General features: G+C 42.4%; 1 protein-coding gene across 3 annotated transcripts in view; it reads right to left on the reverse strand.

Moving 5' to 3' along the window:
* Positions 1 to 18,459, reverse strand: part of LOC110535943 (E3 ubiquitin-protein ligase DTX1) — a 76,159-nt gene extending 57,700 nt beyond the window's left edge. Inside the window, exons 1-2 of one of the 3 annotated variants that reach the window (XM_036935768.2) lie at positions 17,365 to 18,459; positions 15,897 to 16,577 (exon numbers count right to left, since the gene is read on the reverse strand). In XM_036935768.2, the coding sequence (XP_036791663.1) occupies positions 15,897 to 16,155 (259 nt within the window). In that variant the 5' untranslated portion in view covers positions 16,156 to 16,577; positions 17,365 to 18,459. The remainder of the gene's footprint in view (positions 1 to 15,896; positions 16,578 to 17,364) is intronic. The other 2 variants (XM_036935770.2, XM_036935769.2) reach the window with 2 other exon arrangements.
* Between the last annotated feature and the right edge of the window lie 543 nt (positions 18,460 to 19,002).

The following is a 19,002-nucleotide window of genomic DNA, read 5'->3' on the forward strand; positions in this document are numbered from 1 at the left end:
GAGCCATGTGCTCTAAGCTAGCTGTGCAAAGCTCCCTTAATACAGCTCTGCTCTGAGTCAAACAATGATCTTTCTGCACTAATGATCACATACCCTACTGATCAAAGACACCAGTGCTGACTTATCATTCCTTTGTCACCTTTAACATGACAAGTGCCTAACGATCGTTTTGTTCTGCTGTATGGCTGAAATAGAGACTTGAGGCTCTAATGAATTCATTCGAGCATCTGTTACCAAAATTAATTAAATGTTAACTTCATCAATCATGTTCTGTGACTGCACAGATCAAACACATGGTAGTTTGACAAAAAAAAGATATACCTCCTGTCTTTAATTTTAGTCCATGGTGGGTTGTAGTCTCAAAGTACCTGAGACCATTTATCATGCAGGCTGTACATGGGCACATACAAACCTTCCCATCAAACACCCACATCTACAGACCAGGTTAAGTATGGGTGCTCTGGAGTTTAACAAACGTGACTAACCCCACTAGCACATTGGTCCAACTCAAACATAAAAACATTAGTCCACACTATTTTAGGGCACCCCAAGAGTCAACCCTGGCACTCACAGCTTAACCACCAGTGTCCCTCTGACACACAGAAGATGGTGATAGATTAAACCAGGCAGCAGAGAGGGAGACCTTAATGGAGTTGCTTAGAGGGAGAGAGGCGGGTGGGCCTCATTCATATTCACAGCAGTGGTGAGTGAGTGAGAGTGAGCATGAAGGAGCGAGAGAGAGGGGAGGCTTGAATCTGAGTGACCTCCTAGATTGGCCCTGATAAGGGAAGCACTGGCAGAGAGCAGCTTTAAAAGGTTTGGCTCGATATTTATTTCATACATTTTATTTAACCTTTAGTTAACTAGCCAGTTAAGAACAAATTCTTATTTACAATGACGGCCATCCCCGGACAAACCCTAACCTGGACGACCCTGGGCTAATTGTGCGCTGCCCTACGGGAGATGAAAGAGACAGATATCCACCTCAGAAGTTAAAAGTGTTGACTCATCGGATTAGAGGTTGAGAGGAGGGAAAGATGACCTGGGTGTCTAACTGTGCTTCTGCATGTGCCAGGCTGCCAAGCCAGAGCAGCTGCTACCATTTCCAGTGCCCAGCGCCCAGTCCGCTTACCTCAATCACTTGGGTAGGACGTGGCCATATATCAGACCTCCTCCTCCTCACAGGACCACATGAAGAACTACAAACACTACAGCCCCAAGGTTCAGGAATAAAGGGGGCCATAGGGTCACTTTCATGAAGGAGCTGCAGAAGGGCCTGGTCTGGACATTGAGCTACAAGTGTTGTAGTAAGCTACTACCTCTCCAAGCTGCTAGAGAGTGGAATAGTATCCCAGAGCTACATGTCCCCACTCCAGAAAAGGAGCCATGACGTGGTGATGGAGATCAGGAGGCTAGAACAGTTGTTTGATTCTGAAAGACTCAGTCTTCATAAACTGTCTATCTGTTCCATATACAGAAATGCTGTGTAGCCGCCTCAAGTTAGAATGTGATCCTGTACATTTGATTAGAGCTTGCAGTACTTTTGCATTGATGTGATATAAACAAAGACAATGGCAAAATAATAAAGTAACGTTCTGAAGGACCAGATGAGGTGGAAAGCTGACTTCTATCCAGAGTGAACAGGGGAGGGTGGAACTGGAAAAAGGAGAGAAGGGATGATGGAAAGAGAAAGTAAAAGAGAAATCACACCTGCCCTGTGTTTCTGTCTGGTTTTTGTCTTTGTGCTCCCCTCTTTCATGGCTGTCACTGAGTGTACAAAATAGAGGTCGACCGATTCATCGGAATTTCACATTTTCATAACAATTGGAAATCTGTATTTTTTTGGACACCGATTTGGCCGATTTTTTTTACACCTTTATTTATCCTTTATTTAACTATGCAAGTCTGTGTTCTTAGCTTTCTTATTTTCAATGACGGCCTAGGAACGGTGGGTTAACTGCCTTGTTCAGGGGCAGAATGACAGATTTTTACCTTTTACCTATTCAATCTTGCAACCTTACAGTTAACTAGTCCAACGCTCTAACCACCTGATTACATTGCACTCCACGAGGAGACTGCCTGTTACGCGAATGCAGTAAGAAGCCAAGGTAAGTTGCTAGCTAGCACTAAACTTATCTTATAAAAACTATCAATCAATCATAATCACTAGTTAACTACACATGGTTGATGATATTACTAGTTTATCTAGCGGGTCCTGCGTTGCAAATAATCGATGCGGTGCGTAATCGCGAAAAAGAACTGTCTTGCTCCAATGTGTACCTAACCATAAACATCAATGCCTTTCTTAAAATCAATACACAAGTATATATTTTTAAACCTGCATATTTAGTTAATATTGCCTGCTAACCTGGCTCGATGCGAACTCTGTGAAGACAATTTCTTCCTAACAAAGACAGCCAACTTCGCCAAACGGGGGATGATTTAACAAAAGAGCATTTGCGAAAAATGCACAATAGTTGCACGACTGTGCACGACTGTACCTAACCATAAACATCAATGCCTTTCTTAAAATTAATACACAGAAGTATATATTTTTAAACCTGCATATTTAGCTAAAAGAAATCCAGGTTAGCAGGCAATATTAACCAGGTGAAATTGTGTCACTTCTCTTGCGTTCATTGCACGCAGAGTCAGTGTATATGCAACAGTTTGGGTCGCCTAATTTTCCAGAATTTTACATAATTATGACATAACATTGAAGGTTGTGCAATGTAACAGCAATATTTAGACTTATGGATGCCACCTGTTAGATAAAATACGGAACGGTTCCGTATTTCACAGAAAGAATAAACATCTTGTTTTCGAGGTGATAGTTTCCGGATTCGACCATATTAATGACCTAAGGCTCGTATTTCTGTCTATGATTTGAAAGAGCAGTCTGACTGAGCGGTGGTAGGCACCAGCAGGCTCGTAAGCATTCATTCAAACAGCACTTTCGTGCGTTTTGCCAGCAGCTCGCCGCTGTGCTTCAAGCATTGAGCTGTTTATGATTTCAAGCCTATCAACTCCCGAGATTAGACTGGTGTAACCGATGTGAAATGGCTAGCTAGTTAGCGGGGTGAGCACTAATAGCGTTTCAAACGTCCATAGCTCTGAGACTTGGAGTGGTTGTTTCCCTTTCTCTGCATGGGCCGCAGCTTTTGTGGAGCGACAGGTAATGCTGCTTTGAGGGTGGCTGTTGTTGATATGTTCCTTGTTCGAGCCCAGGTAGGAGCAAGGAGAGGGACGGAAGATATACTGTTACACTGGCAATACTAAAGTTTCTATAAGAACATCCAATAGTCAAAGGTATCTGAAATACAAATCGTATAGAGAGAAATTGCCCTATAATTATAAAAATAACTACAGCCTAAAACTTCTTACCTGGGAATATTGAAGACTCCTGTTAAAAGGAACCACCAGCTTTCATATGTTCTCATGTTCTGAGCAAGGAACTTAAACGTTAGCTTTAGAGTTAACATGTTTCATTTTATTTGATGCTAAATTGATTTTATTGGTGTATTATATTAAGATAAAATAAGTGTTCATTCAATATTGTTGTAATTGTCATTATTACAAATACATTTTTTTTTTTAAATTGGACGATTAATCAGTATCGGCCTTTTTTGGTCCTCCAATAATCGGTATCGGCGTTGAAAAATCATAATCGGTCGACCTCTAGTACAAAACATTACGAACACCTTCCTACTATTGAGTTGCATCCCCTTTTGCCCTCAGAAGAACCTCAATTCATCAGGGCATTGACTATACAAGGTGTCGAAAGCATTCCACAGGGATGCTGGCCCATGTTGGCCTCAATGCTTTCCACAGTTGTGTCAAGTTGGCTGGATGTGTTTTGGGGGGTGGATCATTCTTGATACACACGGGAAACTGTTGAGCGTGAAAACCCAGCGGCATTGCAGTTCTTGACACCCTCAAACCGGTGCACCTGGCACCTAGTACCATAACCCATTCAAAGGTATTTAAATCTTTTGTCTTGCCCATTCACCCTCTGAATGGCACACATACACAATCCATGTCTCAATTATTGTCTCAAGCCTTAAAAATCCTAACCTGTCCCCTCCCCTTCATCTACACCGATTGAAGTGGATAAATAAGTGACATTAATAAGGTATCATAGCTTTTACCAGGATTCACTTGGTCAGTCTATGTCATGGAAAGAGCAGGTGTTCCAACTGTTTTGTACACTCGTTGTACAATCATGGGAACACTCCACCTCTCTCTCTCTCTCTCTCTCTGTCCCTTTTCTCTCAGGATCTCAGTCCTCAGCTCCTCTCTGCACCTTTCTCATGGGCTTTTGCTTTGTGAGCTAAAATAAAAATGGTTTCCCATAACTAAAACTTCTCTCAAATACGGGGGTACAAGTGCTTTTATGAGTTCACTTGGGAGCTTCAGATTAATTTACTTCATCTCTTCTTCTCAGCGTTGGATGTAATGTCTGTAAACCATGACACCAGTGTTCATTAGAAGATAGGAATATTCTTTCTCTCACTCAACAATCGTAACACTGACGTGGTCTTATCTAACAATGCGTAGAACATCTGTTGTAGCTCAACATAACCCCATTGTGTCACTCAACAACATCCCTGCCTTGACAGGGAGGGCATCACACACTCACTTCCGTATTGCTGACACACACACACAAATACGCACCACCCCTCCCACCACATCCACGGTTTACATAAAAACAAGCTCTCCCTCTCCTCCTTCCTTTCAGGTACACAATAAAACTGTACTGTATTATCGTGTACACGATTTACATATATTGTGTGCTATTTCCAATAAAACAGATAATTCTGTCTTCAGAGAGACATAATTATTTATAAGTATGAATGACAAGAAAAGGTAGGCCTATACAGGAAATGACAAGAATAGATAGGCCTACACAGGAAATTACAAGAATAGGCAGTCCTATACAGGAAAAGGCAAGAATAGGTAGGCCTATACAAGGAAATTACATGAATAGGTAGGGCTATACAGGAAATAACAAGAAGAGGTAGGCTTATACAGGAGGCTTATATAGTAAATTACAATACAAGGTAGGCCTATACAGGAAATATAAATAATAGGTAGGCCTATACAGGAAATACAAATAATAGGTAGGCTTTTACAGGAAATTAGAAATAGTCCATGGTCCTCCTAATTGAATGGTCCGATATCTCCTTAGATCCAGCCAGTTCTCCTTCAGTTCAGGACAGAAGGGTTATGGAGTTAGCCCTACAAAAGCCCCCCTGCAAAACATACACGTAGCCTTTCTAATACACATGTCCTCCTTTATCTTTACTCTGCTCATCCTTCCTGTTCACGTGGGTCAATAATGTTTTGATTTCAAATGGTGACGGCTGAGGGCCAAGTCATACCCGACCTGTAGCACGTAGCAGGAATCCTTTTCAGAACTTCCCCCACACACACTGCAGGCTAGTAAAGAAACCACACACTGCCTTCCCCCAACACACCTGCAGTACAGACACTCAGCAAGATGCCGTCAACAGCAATAGAAACAAGACTGCAGCTCCTGCCGGTTGTCATCTGCACATGAAAATGGAAAGTGACAGCTTTATTTCTGCAATTGTATATTTTTCCACCACAAGCCACCAAACTGTTTTGAATTAGTCATCGAGGATTGCAAGCACAGAGAAAGCAGGTCAGAGGAGAACATGTTCTCACGCCTGCAATACCAAAACAAATAAGGAGGAGAAACAAAGCACGTCACTGGCATAGGTCATAGCAACGGAACAAAGCCGCTCGGATAGAGTTCATCTCTGTAGTCAGTCACACACACTAGAATGTCAGACCAGCAGCCCACACTGCAGCCTAATGTAAATCTCAATTACTAGAAAAAAATGAATCACCTATTTGTGAAGTGGTTGAAAAATGAGTGTTAATGATTCCAACCTAATTGTATGTAAACTTCCGACTTCAACTTTATATATATATATATATATATATATATATATATATATATATATATATATATATATATATATATATATATATATATATATATAAAAAGTTGAAGTCGGAAGTTTACATACAATTAGGTTGGAATCATTAACACTCATTTTTCAACCACTTCACAAATTTCTTGTTAACAAACTAAAGTATTGGCAAGTCGGTTAGGACATCTACTTTGTGCATGACACAAGTCATTTTTACAACAATTGTTTACAGACAGATTATTTCACTTATAATTCACTGTATCACAATTCCAGTGGGTCAGAGGTTTACATACACTAAGTTGACTGTGCCTTTAAACAGCTTGGAAAATTCCAGAAAATGATGTCATTGCTTTAGAAGCTTCTGATAGGCTAATTGACATCATTTGAGTCAATTGGAGGTGTACATGTGGATGTATTTCAAGACCTACCTTCAAACTCAGTGCCTCTTTGCTTGACATCATGGGAATATCAAAAGAAATCAGTCAAGACCTCAGAAAAAAATTGTAGACCTCCACAAGTCTGATTCATCCTTGGGAGCAATTTCCAAATGCCTGAAGGTACCCCGTTTATCTGTACAAACAATAGTACGCAAGTATAAACACCATGGGACCACACAGCTGTCATACCGCTCAGGAAGGAGATGCGTTCTGTCTCCTAGAAATGAACGTACTTTGGTGCTAGAAGTGCAAATCAATCCCAGCACACCAGTAAAGAACCCTGTGAAGATGCTGGAGGAAACAGGTACAAAAGTATCTATATCCACAGTAAAAACAAGTCTTATATCGACATAACCTGAAAGGCCGCTCAGCAAGAAAGAAACCAAAACCTGCCATAAAAAAGCCATACTACGGTTTGCAACTGCACATGGGGACAAAAATCAATTGTTTTTGTAGAAATGTCCTCTGGTCTGATGAAACAAAAATAGAACTGTTTAGACATAATGACCATCGTTATGTTTGGATGAAAAAGGGGGTCGCTAGCCGAAGCACGAGGGTGGCAGCATCATGTTGTGGGGATGCTTTGCTGCAGGAGGGACTGGTGCACTTCACAAAATAGATGGCATCATGAGGGTGGTAAATTATGTGGATATATTTAAGCAACATCTCAAGACATCAGTCAGGAAGATAAAGCTTGGTCGCAAATGGATCTTCCAAATTGACAATGACCCAAAGCATACTTCCAAAGTTGTGGCAAAATGGCTTAAGGACAACAAAGTCAAGGTATTGGAGTGGCCATCACAAAGCCCTGACCTCAATCCTATAGAATATTTGTGGGCCGGACTGAAAAGGCATGTGCGAGGAAGGAGGCCTACAAAGCTGACTCAGTTACACCGGCTCTGTCAGGAGGAATGGGCCAAAGTTCACCCAATTTATTGTGGGAAGCATGTGGAAGGCTACCCGAAACGTTTGACCCAAGTTTTACTAGGATTAAATGTCAGGAATTGTGAAAAACTGAGTTTAAATGTATTTGTCTAAGGTGTATGTAAACTTCCGAATTCAACTGTGTATATATACAGTCGTGTCCAAAGGTTTTGAGAATTACACAAATATTAATTTTCACAAAGTCTGCTGCCTAAGTTTGTATGATGGCAATTTGCATATACTCCAGAATGTTATGAAGAGTGATTAGATGAATTGCAATTCATTTCAAAGTCCCTCTTTGCCATGCAAATGAACTGAATCCCCAAAAAACATTTCCACTGCATTTCAGCCCTGCCACAAAAGGACCAGATGATATCATGTCAGTGATTCTCTCGTTAACACAGGTGTGAGTGTTGACGAGGACAAGGCTGAAGATCACTCTGTCATGCTGATTGAGTTTGAATAACCGACTGCAAGCTTCAAAAGGAGGGTGGTGCTTGGAATCATTGTTCTTCCTCTGTCAATAATGGCTATCTGCAAGGAAACGCGTGTCGTCATCATTGCTTTGCACAAAAAGGGCTTCACAGGCAAGGATATTGCTGCCAGTAAGATTGCATCTAAATCAATCATTTATCGGATCATCAAGAACTTCAAGGAGAGCGGTTCAATTGTTGTGAAGAATGCTTCAGGGTGCCCAAGAAAGTCCAGCAAGCGCCAGGACCGTCTCCTAAAGTTAATTCAGCTGAGGGATCAGGGCACCATCAGAACAGAGCTTGCTCAGGAATGGCAGCAGGCAGGTGTGAGTGCATCTGCATGCACAGTGAGGTGAAGACTTTTGGAGGATGGCCTGGTGTCAAGGGCAGCAGAAAAGCCAATTATCTCCAGGAAAAACATCAGGGACAGACTGATATTCTGCAAAAGGTACAGGGATTGGACTGCTGAGGACTTGGGTAAAGTAATTTTCTCTGATGAACCCCTTTCCAATTGTTTGGGACATCCGGAAAAAAGCTTGTTCGGAGAAGACAAGGTGAGCTCTACCATCAGTCCTGTGTCATGCCAACAGTAAAGCATCCTGAGACCATTCATGTGTGGGGTTGCTTCTCAGCCAAGGGAGTGGGCTCACTCACAATTTTGCCTAAGAACACAACCATGAATAAAGAATGGTACCAAAACATCCTCCAAGAGCAACTTCTCCCAACCATCCAGGAACAGTTTGGTGACAAACAATGCCTTTTCCAGCATGATTGTGCACCTTGCCATAAGGCAAAAGTGATAACTATGTGGCTCAGGGAACAAAACATCGATATTTTGGGTCCATGGCCAGGAAACTGCCCAGACCTTAATTCCATTGAGAACTTGTGGTCAATCCTCAAGAGGCGGGTGGACAAACAAAAACCCACAAATTCTGACAAACTCCAAGCATTGAAGAATTATGCAAGAATGGGCTGCTATCAGTCAGGATGTGGCCCAGAAGTTAATTGACAGCATGCCAGGGCGGATTGCAGAGGTCTTGAAAAAGAAGGGTCAACACTGCAAATATTGACTCTTTGCATCAACTTCATGTAATTGTCAATAAAAGCCTTAGACACTTATGAAATGCTTGTGATTATACTTCAGTATTCCATAGTAACATCTGACAAAAATATCTAAAGACACTGAAGCAGCAAACTTTGGAAATTAATATTTGTGTCTTTCTCAAAACGTTTGGCCACGACTGTATATAAGAATGATACAATGTCTTTAAAGTCATAGCATAACATGACGTAGTCACAAGTTCTACATTTTGATTAGTCATAAGCTGCTGTGGAGTTTCAAGCGTGTTGAATTCCATGTAAAAATGACATCTCATGGAATGAAATTACAAACAACAGTTTGTGTGTGCCTAATGTCATGATCTGCATATGTAAAAGTCATGTAGTGTTACATGACTGTGTGTGGTGCATAAGTGTTTATTACATTGGCTTTCCATCATCAGGAGAATGAGAGGTAAACAGTGGTCTGGCAGCATTGAACCCTATCACTGGCCAGTGGCAGGGAGAGTGTTGGGGTACAATAGAGATGGCTGATAAGCCCATGTGTTGTGCTATGGGAGTGGGTGGAGTGAAAGGGGATCAGTCCAGAGCAGTGTTTAGAGCTTCAAACACCCCTCTGGGGAGGGGAATGGATCGATCCACTTTGGATGTGAGCCAACCCATTCCCAGTCTCCAGCCAGAGATACTTCCACAAATTAGGCAGCCCTGTAAGCCTGTGTGCACCCAATCCATTTTTTTACACTTCACCATAGACTGGTATCTTCTCTTCACAAGCCAGTGCTGAGCTGAGCACTGTGTAAACCCTGTGTTTAGAATGGCAATAGCATGCAGATGTGCTGGGCAGGCTGATAGAGAGAAGGACCCTGCTGCACAGGCTGTGGTGGCTGCTGCTGCCGTCATCCTCCACTGATTACAGGGAGAGGAGTTCAAATAGAGCTGCTGCTCTCTCATTCTGGTAGTATGGGCTTGGTGCGTGTAGGTCTATGGTCTGGATCCCACCCATAGGAGGGACGGTTTTGCCCAAAGCCACAGGAGGCTATCCAGATCCCGGAGAGTGTGTAGAGAGGACACACACCATCCAACTGACAGAGCACTCCATCACTCACACCACCGCTAGGACACCATGGACACACAAGCGTAACACAACGCTGCTCAGGGCCGGATTACCAAACGGGCACGCAGAGCACGTGCCCCGGGGCCCCCGAGGCACGTGCTCTTCCTTGAGACATATCAAAAACACTACTCAACTATCAAGAAGGAGACACTCGCTTTGGTACTGGCTCTTCAGTACTTCCAGTTTTATGTAACGGCCTCTACCCCTATGGTGGTCTATACCGATCACAACTCTCTCTTTTCCTGCAAAAGACGAGCTCCACGAACAGCCGACTCCTTCACTGGAGTCTCACATCACAAGATTTGCCCTTTGAAAACAGACATGTCCATGGTAAGGACAACTTGGTTAATGATCATCTTTCCGCCTCCCGTGTGGGGCAGTAGTTAAGGGTGCTGTACTGCAGCGCCAGCTGTGCCACCAGAGACTCTAGGTTCGCGCCCAGGCTCTGTCGTAACCGGCCGCGACCGGGAGGTCCGTGGGGCGATGCACAATTGGCCTAGCGTCGTCCGGGTTAGGGAGGGTTTGGCCGGTAGGGAAATCCTTGTCTCATCGTGCACCAGCGACTACTGTGGCGGGCCGGCCGCAGTGCGGGCTAACCAAGGTTGCCAGGTGCACGGTGTTTCCTCCGACACATTGGTGCGGCTGGCTTCCGGGTTGGATGGCGCTGTGTTAAGAAGCAGTGCGGCTTGGTTGTGTATCGGAGGACGCATGACTTTCAACCTTCGTCTCTCCCTAGCCCGTACGGGAGTTGTAGCGATGAGACAAGATAGTAGCTACTAAAACAATTGGATAACACGAAATTGGGGAGAAAAAGGGGTAACATAAAAATAATATAAAAATTATCGTCTTTCAAGGGTGTGTTTAGCCCGTGTGTAGCCCTGGCACACATTTTGTTTTGACTGCAATTTTACTGTATTGGTGTTTAGTTTATTTTTGGTTTAGCTCATTCCAAGTGGGTGAGCGTTATAGAAACGTCAGAGTTTTAGCCTGCTATAAATAAAGAAAAATACGTTTAAAAAATAAAAAAAATTGTATATACACTACGGTTTTAGAACACCTACTCATTCAAGGATTTTTCTTTATTTTTACTACTTTCTACATTGTAGAATAATAGTGAAGACATCAAAACTATGAAAGAACAGATATGGAATCATGTAGTAACCAAAAAAGTGTTAAACAAATCAAAATATACTTTATATTTGAGATTCTTCAAAGTTGCCACCCTTTGCTTTGATGACAGCTTTGCACACTCTTGGCATTCTCTCAACCAGCTTCACCTGGAATACTTTTCCAACAGTCTTGAAGGAGTTCCTTCATATGCTGACCACTTGTTGGCTGCTTTTCCTTCACCTTGCGGTCCAACTCATCCCAAACCATCTCAATTTGGTTCAGGTTGGGTGATTGTGGAGGCCAGGTCATCTGATGCAGCACTCCATCACTCTCCTTCTTGGTAAAATAGGCCTTACAGAGCCTGGAGGTGTGTTGGGTCATTGTCCTGTTGAAAAACAAATGAGAGTCCCACTAAGCCCAGGAGGGATGGCATATCGCTGCAGAATGCTGTGGTAGGCATGCTGGTTAAGTGTGCCTTGAATTCTAAATAAATCACAGACAGGGTCACCAGCAAAGCATCCCCACACCATAACACCTCCTCCTTCATGCTTTACGGTGGGAAATACACATGCAGAGATCATCCATTTACGCACACCGGGTCTCACAAAGACATTGCAGTTGGAACCAAAAATCTCAAATTTGGACTTTCACCCGTCTAATGTCCATTGCTCGTGTCAGTTGATGTTGAGATGTGTCTGTTACTTGAAATCTGTGAAGCATTTATTTGGGCTGCAATTTCTGAGGCTGGTAACTCTAATGAACTTATCCTCTGCAGCAGAGGTAACTCTGGGTCTTCCATTCCTGTGGCGGTCCTCATGAGAGCCAGTTTCATCATAGTGCTTGATGGTATTTGCGACTACAATTGAAGAAACTTGTTCCGTATTGACTGACTTTCATGTCTTAAAGTAATGATGGACTGTCGTCTCTCTTTGCTTTTTGAGCTGTTCTTGCCATAATATGGACTTGGTCTTTTACCAAATAGGGCTATCATCTGTACCCCCCTACCTTGTCACAACACAACTGATTGGCTCAAACACATTAAGAAGGAAAGAAATTCCACAAATGTACTTTTAACAAGGCACACCTGTTAATTGAAATGCATTCCAGGTGACTACCTCATGAAGCTGGTTGAGAGAATGCCAAGAGTGTGCAAAGCTGTCATCAAGGCAAAGGGTGGCTATTTAAAGAATCTCAAATCTAAAATTTATTTTGATTTGTTTAACACTTTTTTGGTTACTACATGATTCCATATGTGTTATTTATTAGTTTTGACGTCTTCACTATTATTCTACAATGTAGAAAATGTACAATGCTCTTCCCTGTCTTTATTGTGCTCCACTTTTTGGTTTGGTGTGAGTTTTTCTTTTGTTTGCCTCTTCTTTTGTGGGCGCTCATGATGGGTGTCTTTTAGGTCTCAGTACTTGTTGCTAGTCAACTTTCTCCCAGCTTCATGGCAAAATGTGTAGAATAGCAGGAAATTTGCTTTAAAACTGCATCATTTTAAGTCGGTGCCACAGGGCCCCGAATGCAGTAGTCCGACCCTAACACTGCTGTTTTCAGCCTCTAGCTCCATCCACAGCTGCAGTAGACAGCAGCACCACTGGTATATTAACCATGGTCTTCCACCAGAGGAACAATCTGAGGCCCTGCAGCAGGCTAGTTGATTGTGGATTTGCGCTTGTCCTTCACACAGCAAACATCCACTGTGAACAAATGTATTGAAAGCCATAACAAACAGAGCCGAGGCCACGGTTTCCCATTCCAGCGTTCATTTAAATGGATCAATATCACATAGCCTCTCACCAGGGCCCTATATGAAGACGGCCACAGCTGCAGGAGCCTATCACAGTTTTTAGAAGGTGGAGGAGAGGGGGCAGGGGTGGGTGTCCAGGATGCTGTCCGTCAGAACCTGTTGTGACAGTTTTATCCCAGCTGAGGGGGAAGGTAACGCGGAGAACGGCACAATGAGGAGCGATAAACGTCAGGCACAGGCCCAGCACCATGGTAATGGCTGACAAACGGTTGGCTAGCTCCTCTCTCTCTCTCTCTCTCTCTCTCTCTCTCTCTCTCTCAGCCACCCAGTCTCAGACACATGTGCAGCTCTATTCTATCAAAGGACACGACGACAAGGACAGCGGAAATCACCCACAGCACTTTCCTAGGCTTTTATGCAAGTGTGACAGGCAGCCATGCTAAGATACTGCCTCGTCACATTCACACCAGCCAACATGATTTCACCGTGACTATCAATAGAAGACCAATGACTTTGAATCCAACTGAACAATTCATTTCACTTCAAAGTAACATTTGTTTTGTTGTGCCAATCCTCATAAGCCACACAGCATATAGGATAGCAAGAACGTTTTGCTCATGCTGAGTGAGTTGATATTCTATGAAAAAAGAGATGCACCAGCTAGTAAAACTCAATGAGACATCCTCCCCTTTCTCTCCAGCACTCTCTCTGACACAGTGTCATGTTCTATGCCCTGTTAATATAGAGGTCTGGCCATTGGGACATAGAAGGTTCATCAATTAATGAATCACTATGATACATTATTGTTCAGGTGAATGAGCCTGTGAGGCTAATTGAGGTGTCAAAGGATTCTCTATAGCTGAGACAGAACAGCTTTCTGAGACCTCCCCCACATAGGTGCATCCTCTCCCACAACACACTGTGGCAGCATTGACATCTAAAACTCAGACAGGAACGCTTTGATAAACTTAGGCAAAAACACTCTCACATCTGAGAAGCAAACGTGTCCAAGAAACAGAAGCAACACAGGCATGCAAATTAACACCTTAGTGGGATACATTTGTGAGTTCAATGACCAAACAACCTATAGGGGGATCAGAAGCCTAGTATGTTTCTGTTGATTCTTGTTGGGATTGTGACCTTTGGCCCAAAGTTTTCTGAGTCAAATAATAATATACAACAGTCTCAATTCGTTGGGGCATTGACTCTACAAGGTGTCGAAAGTGTTCCACAAGGATGCTGGCCCATATTGACTCCAATGCTCCCCACAGCTGTGCCAAGTTGGCTGGATGTCCTTTGGGTGGTGGACCATTCTTGATACACAAGGGAAACTGGTGTGCATGAAAAACCCAGCGGCGTTGCAGTTCTTGACACAGTTCTACCACACCGCATTCAAAGGCACTTACATTTTTTCTTGCACATTCATCATTTGAATGGCACATACACAATCCATGTCTCAATTGTCTCACGGCTTAAAAATCCTTATTCCTCCCCTTCATCTACACTGATTGAAGTGGATTTAACAAGTGACATCAATAAGGGATTCACTTGGTCAGTATATGTCATGGAAAGTGCAGGTGTTCATAATGTTTTGTACACTCAGTATATGTGATCGTATACAAATGAAAGCAAGGTTTGAAATGATTATGTCTTAGTCAAATGTTATATCTGTTTGGGTTTCTTGCAGTCAATTTGCAGTCTACAAATGATTTGTAATTATGTTCTGGCCCCTTGACCATCCACTCAAGAAAAAAAATCGTCCTGGGGCTGAAACTAGTTGATGATCACTGATCTATAGGATATCTCTATCCTGTATTTCTAAGAGTATCTCTATTTACTAGATGGAGTCAATGCCGCTTTTCCAATCATGAATGATTGGTAGGTTTGTACCTGAGAGTGGCAGCACTGTGAGTACTGGTAAGAGGCAAGAAGATGAAGCATGAAAATACAACATCAAAACCGAACGTAAAAACGAATTATCTTTCACATTGTTCTTTTCTGAAAGAAAATATCCTTTTTCTGTTTTATGGCGCTGGAGAGAGTGAGGATTACAGCAGTCGATCACTTGAAATGCTTGGCTGCCTCATTCACGGTGACCTTTGGCAAGGTCATGACATTAAAGCGTAGAGGATGAGGTAATGATTAACGTGGTTGTTAAACTTGTTTTTCATCTGATGAGCATTAATGGTCCTCGGAGTGCTTCATCTTCTGTTGTAGCAACAATACCCACCTCAACCTGTGGTTCAGATAGGTCCCAGTACATTTGGATCTCTCGCCTGACTTCCCCAAGTAGTTCAATTCAATTTGTTGTACGCAGTGGCAACCCATGTTTTTGAGCCCCACAATATTTTTCTTTGATGACAAAATTTTCCAACGAAGGACAACAAGGTGAGTCCCATAATGTTTTATATGCTGCTGCATAAATGATGTAAAATGCCAGGGAGATATGGTCAGCCATATCAGCTATGTTTTTTTTTTTAAAAGGCTGTAAACGAGGCTGAATGAACTGTTTCGCTGCCAGACAAGGCTCCGCTGATAGCCAGGTGTAGCGGTGGTAAGGATTCACTCCATGGTGCTGGAAAGAAAGCTCTGCTGTTGGGACAGCTTTATGTTGAGACAGCTTTATGTAGGCCCTAACAGTTTGTGGGCACCGCTTGGCCTTGTTATAGTGCAGTTAATGTATTGTTTAGTGTTGTGTTGTGGCTTTGCTGGCATGCATCTACAAAAAATTGGGGGGAGTTTCCCCTACCAAGATGCTAATATCGCAAATGGTTGTATGGCAAATACAGAAATAGATGCACATCCTTCAAGGGTGGTTTCCATATTAACTTGTTGAGCTAGGTTGCAAAGAAAATGTACACCATAATGGAGGGGTCTATTGGCTAAGAATGAACATCTGAATAATACATACAGCATGCTGTGGCATGAACTGCACCTTTTACATTGTTCATCTATTCTACCATTGAAGTTCATAATAGGGAAATACAGTTACATAAGTGTGTGTGACCCCACATGCATCACATGATAATGATGATGAACGACACAGGTGTTTTGACTGCTTCTTACCTGTATCCTGTCTAAACTGGTGCATGGACTGCAGGTCGATGATGTAAGAGGCCAGCTGGGCATCCACCTGTCCAAGGACCACAGTCCCCCGCACGTCCCCCTTCAGTACGTTCTCTATGTGGTGGCACGTTGCCGCGCTGTAGGGCCGCCAGCGCCCATGTTCGTTCAGCCACTCCCACACCACCACCCGGGCCAGGTTCTGAGGAGGGTACCCCAGCCCGTTGACCGACACCAGCACCCCAGAGCCTGGCCGTGCCATTGTTCGACTATGGCAACCGTGGTTCAGCTGCTGCTACTACAGTACAAGAAGACCACTGCTACCCAGCAGGCCACCAGAGATGCCCAAGCATTTGTTCTTCTTTTTTAAAACAACAATTAAAACTTTGATGTCAGCAGTCACTCTGATAGTCCTCGGTCAAATGGTGGTGTTTCCAGGGCACAGGTCCAGTGGAGTCATCTAGTTCACTTAGAAGAAACTCACTGTCATCCTGAAAGTGTTTTTTTTTCACTGCAGTTTCTTTAACCAGCCTCTTTTTGAAATGCCAAAAGCAGCTAAGCTCCCTCTTCTTATGGCTTGATGTGTTTGAAGTGGCAGATGATGTCTATGTTGATGAGCTTTGCAGAAGTATACAACCGGAGCAGTCTCAGAAACCCCAAGCAGATGAACATGGGATATACACTCTAAATCAGACAGGAGACAGGAAAGAATATGACATAAAAAAAAAAGATAGAAAATGCACATTGGTAGGATTTGTCCTGAGCTGACTTAACTAAAAGGAAAAATGGCAACAAAAACATTATGATTTAAATACATTCAAAGGATACCATTAATACTTCACAGTGTTATTACTCCATAATAAGCATGCTGCTCCAGGATCCTATACTTTGCATAGTTATTTCTAGGTAGTATGGTGACACAATGTATGTGTTAGCATATCAACAGCAATATAAGGATGATTTGAGTCTTTATCTTTTAATTTTGGAATTTATTTACAACATCTTATTTATTAATTATTTACAATCATGTGCACGATATTCCTCAACGGTATCCTACAATATTATCGAGGTCTCTTTTTTCGATATAGGGTTCGCATTCTTATTCAGCTCTTAAGTGTTTATGTGCTGAATATAATTATAGCTTAATCCAACACATACTAGGCTACCGAGATCTTAATTATACATTTAAAAAAAATATATATATATATATATATATATATATATATATATATATATATTAAGTATAGCTACGTCCAAGCACAATTTTGGCTGGACTCGATAAACCATTGTAATAATAATCGAGGTTTTGTTCTAATCCCGTCGAGTTTGCAATGATTGCCTATTTTGGTCGGCAGACAGACCTGTAGGTTGTGATCGAGGCGAATGTTGCCTATTGCAAATTCAAGCAAAAATAAACACAGGCGCAAATCAAACCATAGGTTGTGATTTAGTATAACGCAGGAATACTTACAAAAAGGGTATTCGATTCTTCAGGACAGTAGCGTTATTCAAACCTGTGATATGTCCTCCCATAAATTACAAATAGAAATATATTTCAGATGATGAATTGCCTCACAATCAAGCAGTGCCGGGTGTTATTTCCAATTATTAGCATTTTTCCGTTCTATGCATCTCAGTTTATCCGAACTCCGACAGCCTGCTATGGATAAACAATAAAACGCATGCCCCAATTACAATCACCCAAACGTTTGAGGTGCGGAGCCATTATTGCTATAGGACTGGTCTGGTGGTTTCCCCCTTAGATGTATTAAATTAATTCGCTCATAAACTGAACATGCAAAAGTGGTCGAAAATTACGCACAACGGTCCACGAGCACCTGTGATGCTGACCAAGAAAATCTCTACTATTACCTTGGCTGCGCGCGTAATCGCGTTGCGTTGTGGAAAAATTACAGGAAGATGTTGCATCGCTGAAGTGAAAATGAGACGACGGTGAACAGTCTGTTCTAAAAACAGCAAAATATTGCTCATGTAAATGAACGAAATCAACTATATTATTTACTCATCAAATAAATAAATAAATATTTGCATGAAATAGGTCATATTCAACGCTTTGATCTGAACGCTTCCATTGAATTTCCTTAGCCTACATTCGGTAGACCCAAGCCGAGTCCGGGAGAAAAGCCTGCGGTGTGTGCATCACAGCACTGGACTGTTGCTCCACAACTTTAAGATAAAATAGTACGCTATAGAGATAAACCTAACAGAAAGCACCACTTTCGCGGCAGAGGATTTTTCTACATATGACTTTTGTTAAGAACTTGACTTTATCATAGCGAACTTGATGATATGTTCGCCACGTTGATGGCAGCGGTGGGATTATCTCTGGTTTCCCATGTTTGCACCTCTAACTGCGTGCGCTCTCTCTCCATCTCTCGCTGTCCCGAATAGTGTAACCTGCTACTGTCTCTGCCAAGAGGTCTGGATCTGTAGGCCTAAATGTCAGGAGGTACTGTACTTGCTCTGTAACCCTATGGTTACATGGTTCAAGCCCTTATCTGGCTGTGTCTCCTCAATCTCTAGGCCTTTGTTCTCTATCCTATGCTTCATTTGGTATTTTAAAATACATGTTTGGTTTTGCCAGTCTGTACTGATAGTAGAGTGACATCTTGTGTCTAGATATGGAAATGTAGGCTAGAGGTAAACACTTCCACGAGTCATTAAATTGGATTGGTCCTAAGTAAATTATTTCACTCATCAAGTATTGTAAATTAAGAGTTTCCATGTCAAAAACGGCCCACAATTTTTTCCATCCCATAAACTGTCTTTCTCCACATCTTCCAACCTTCTCTGATACAACATGGAGCCCTTTTCTGCCTAAAACAATACATCGAATATGCACTATATAGACTAGTTGGGCCAGTCCTCTTCTTCATAAATAACCTAGGGATTGAATTTGTACAGTACAGTATGATCACTTGTTTATTACATATCTTGCCTCTAGAAGTCACTCATGCTGTGCTTGTGTTTCACACATCTATCCGCCTTGTTATTTGGCTCACCAAATTGATTGTCTGTGAAAAGACGACCTCTGCTGGCTTTAGAGCAGACTTCTGGAAAGAGGGAATTCGAATGAGTGGTAACAGAG

The sequence above is a fragment of the Oncorhynchus mykiss genome, chromosome 11, assembly GCF_057628025.1.
Source record: "Oncorhynchus mykiss isolate SJ-2025 chromosome 11, ASM5762802v1, whole genome shotgun sequence".
Taxonomy (NCBI): Eukaryota; Metazoa; Chordata; class Actinopteri; order Salmoniformes; family Salmonidae; genus Oncorhynchus; species Oncorhynchus mykiss.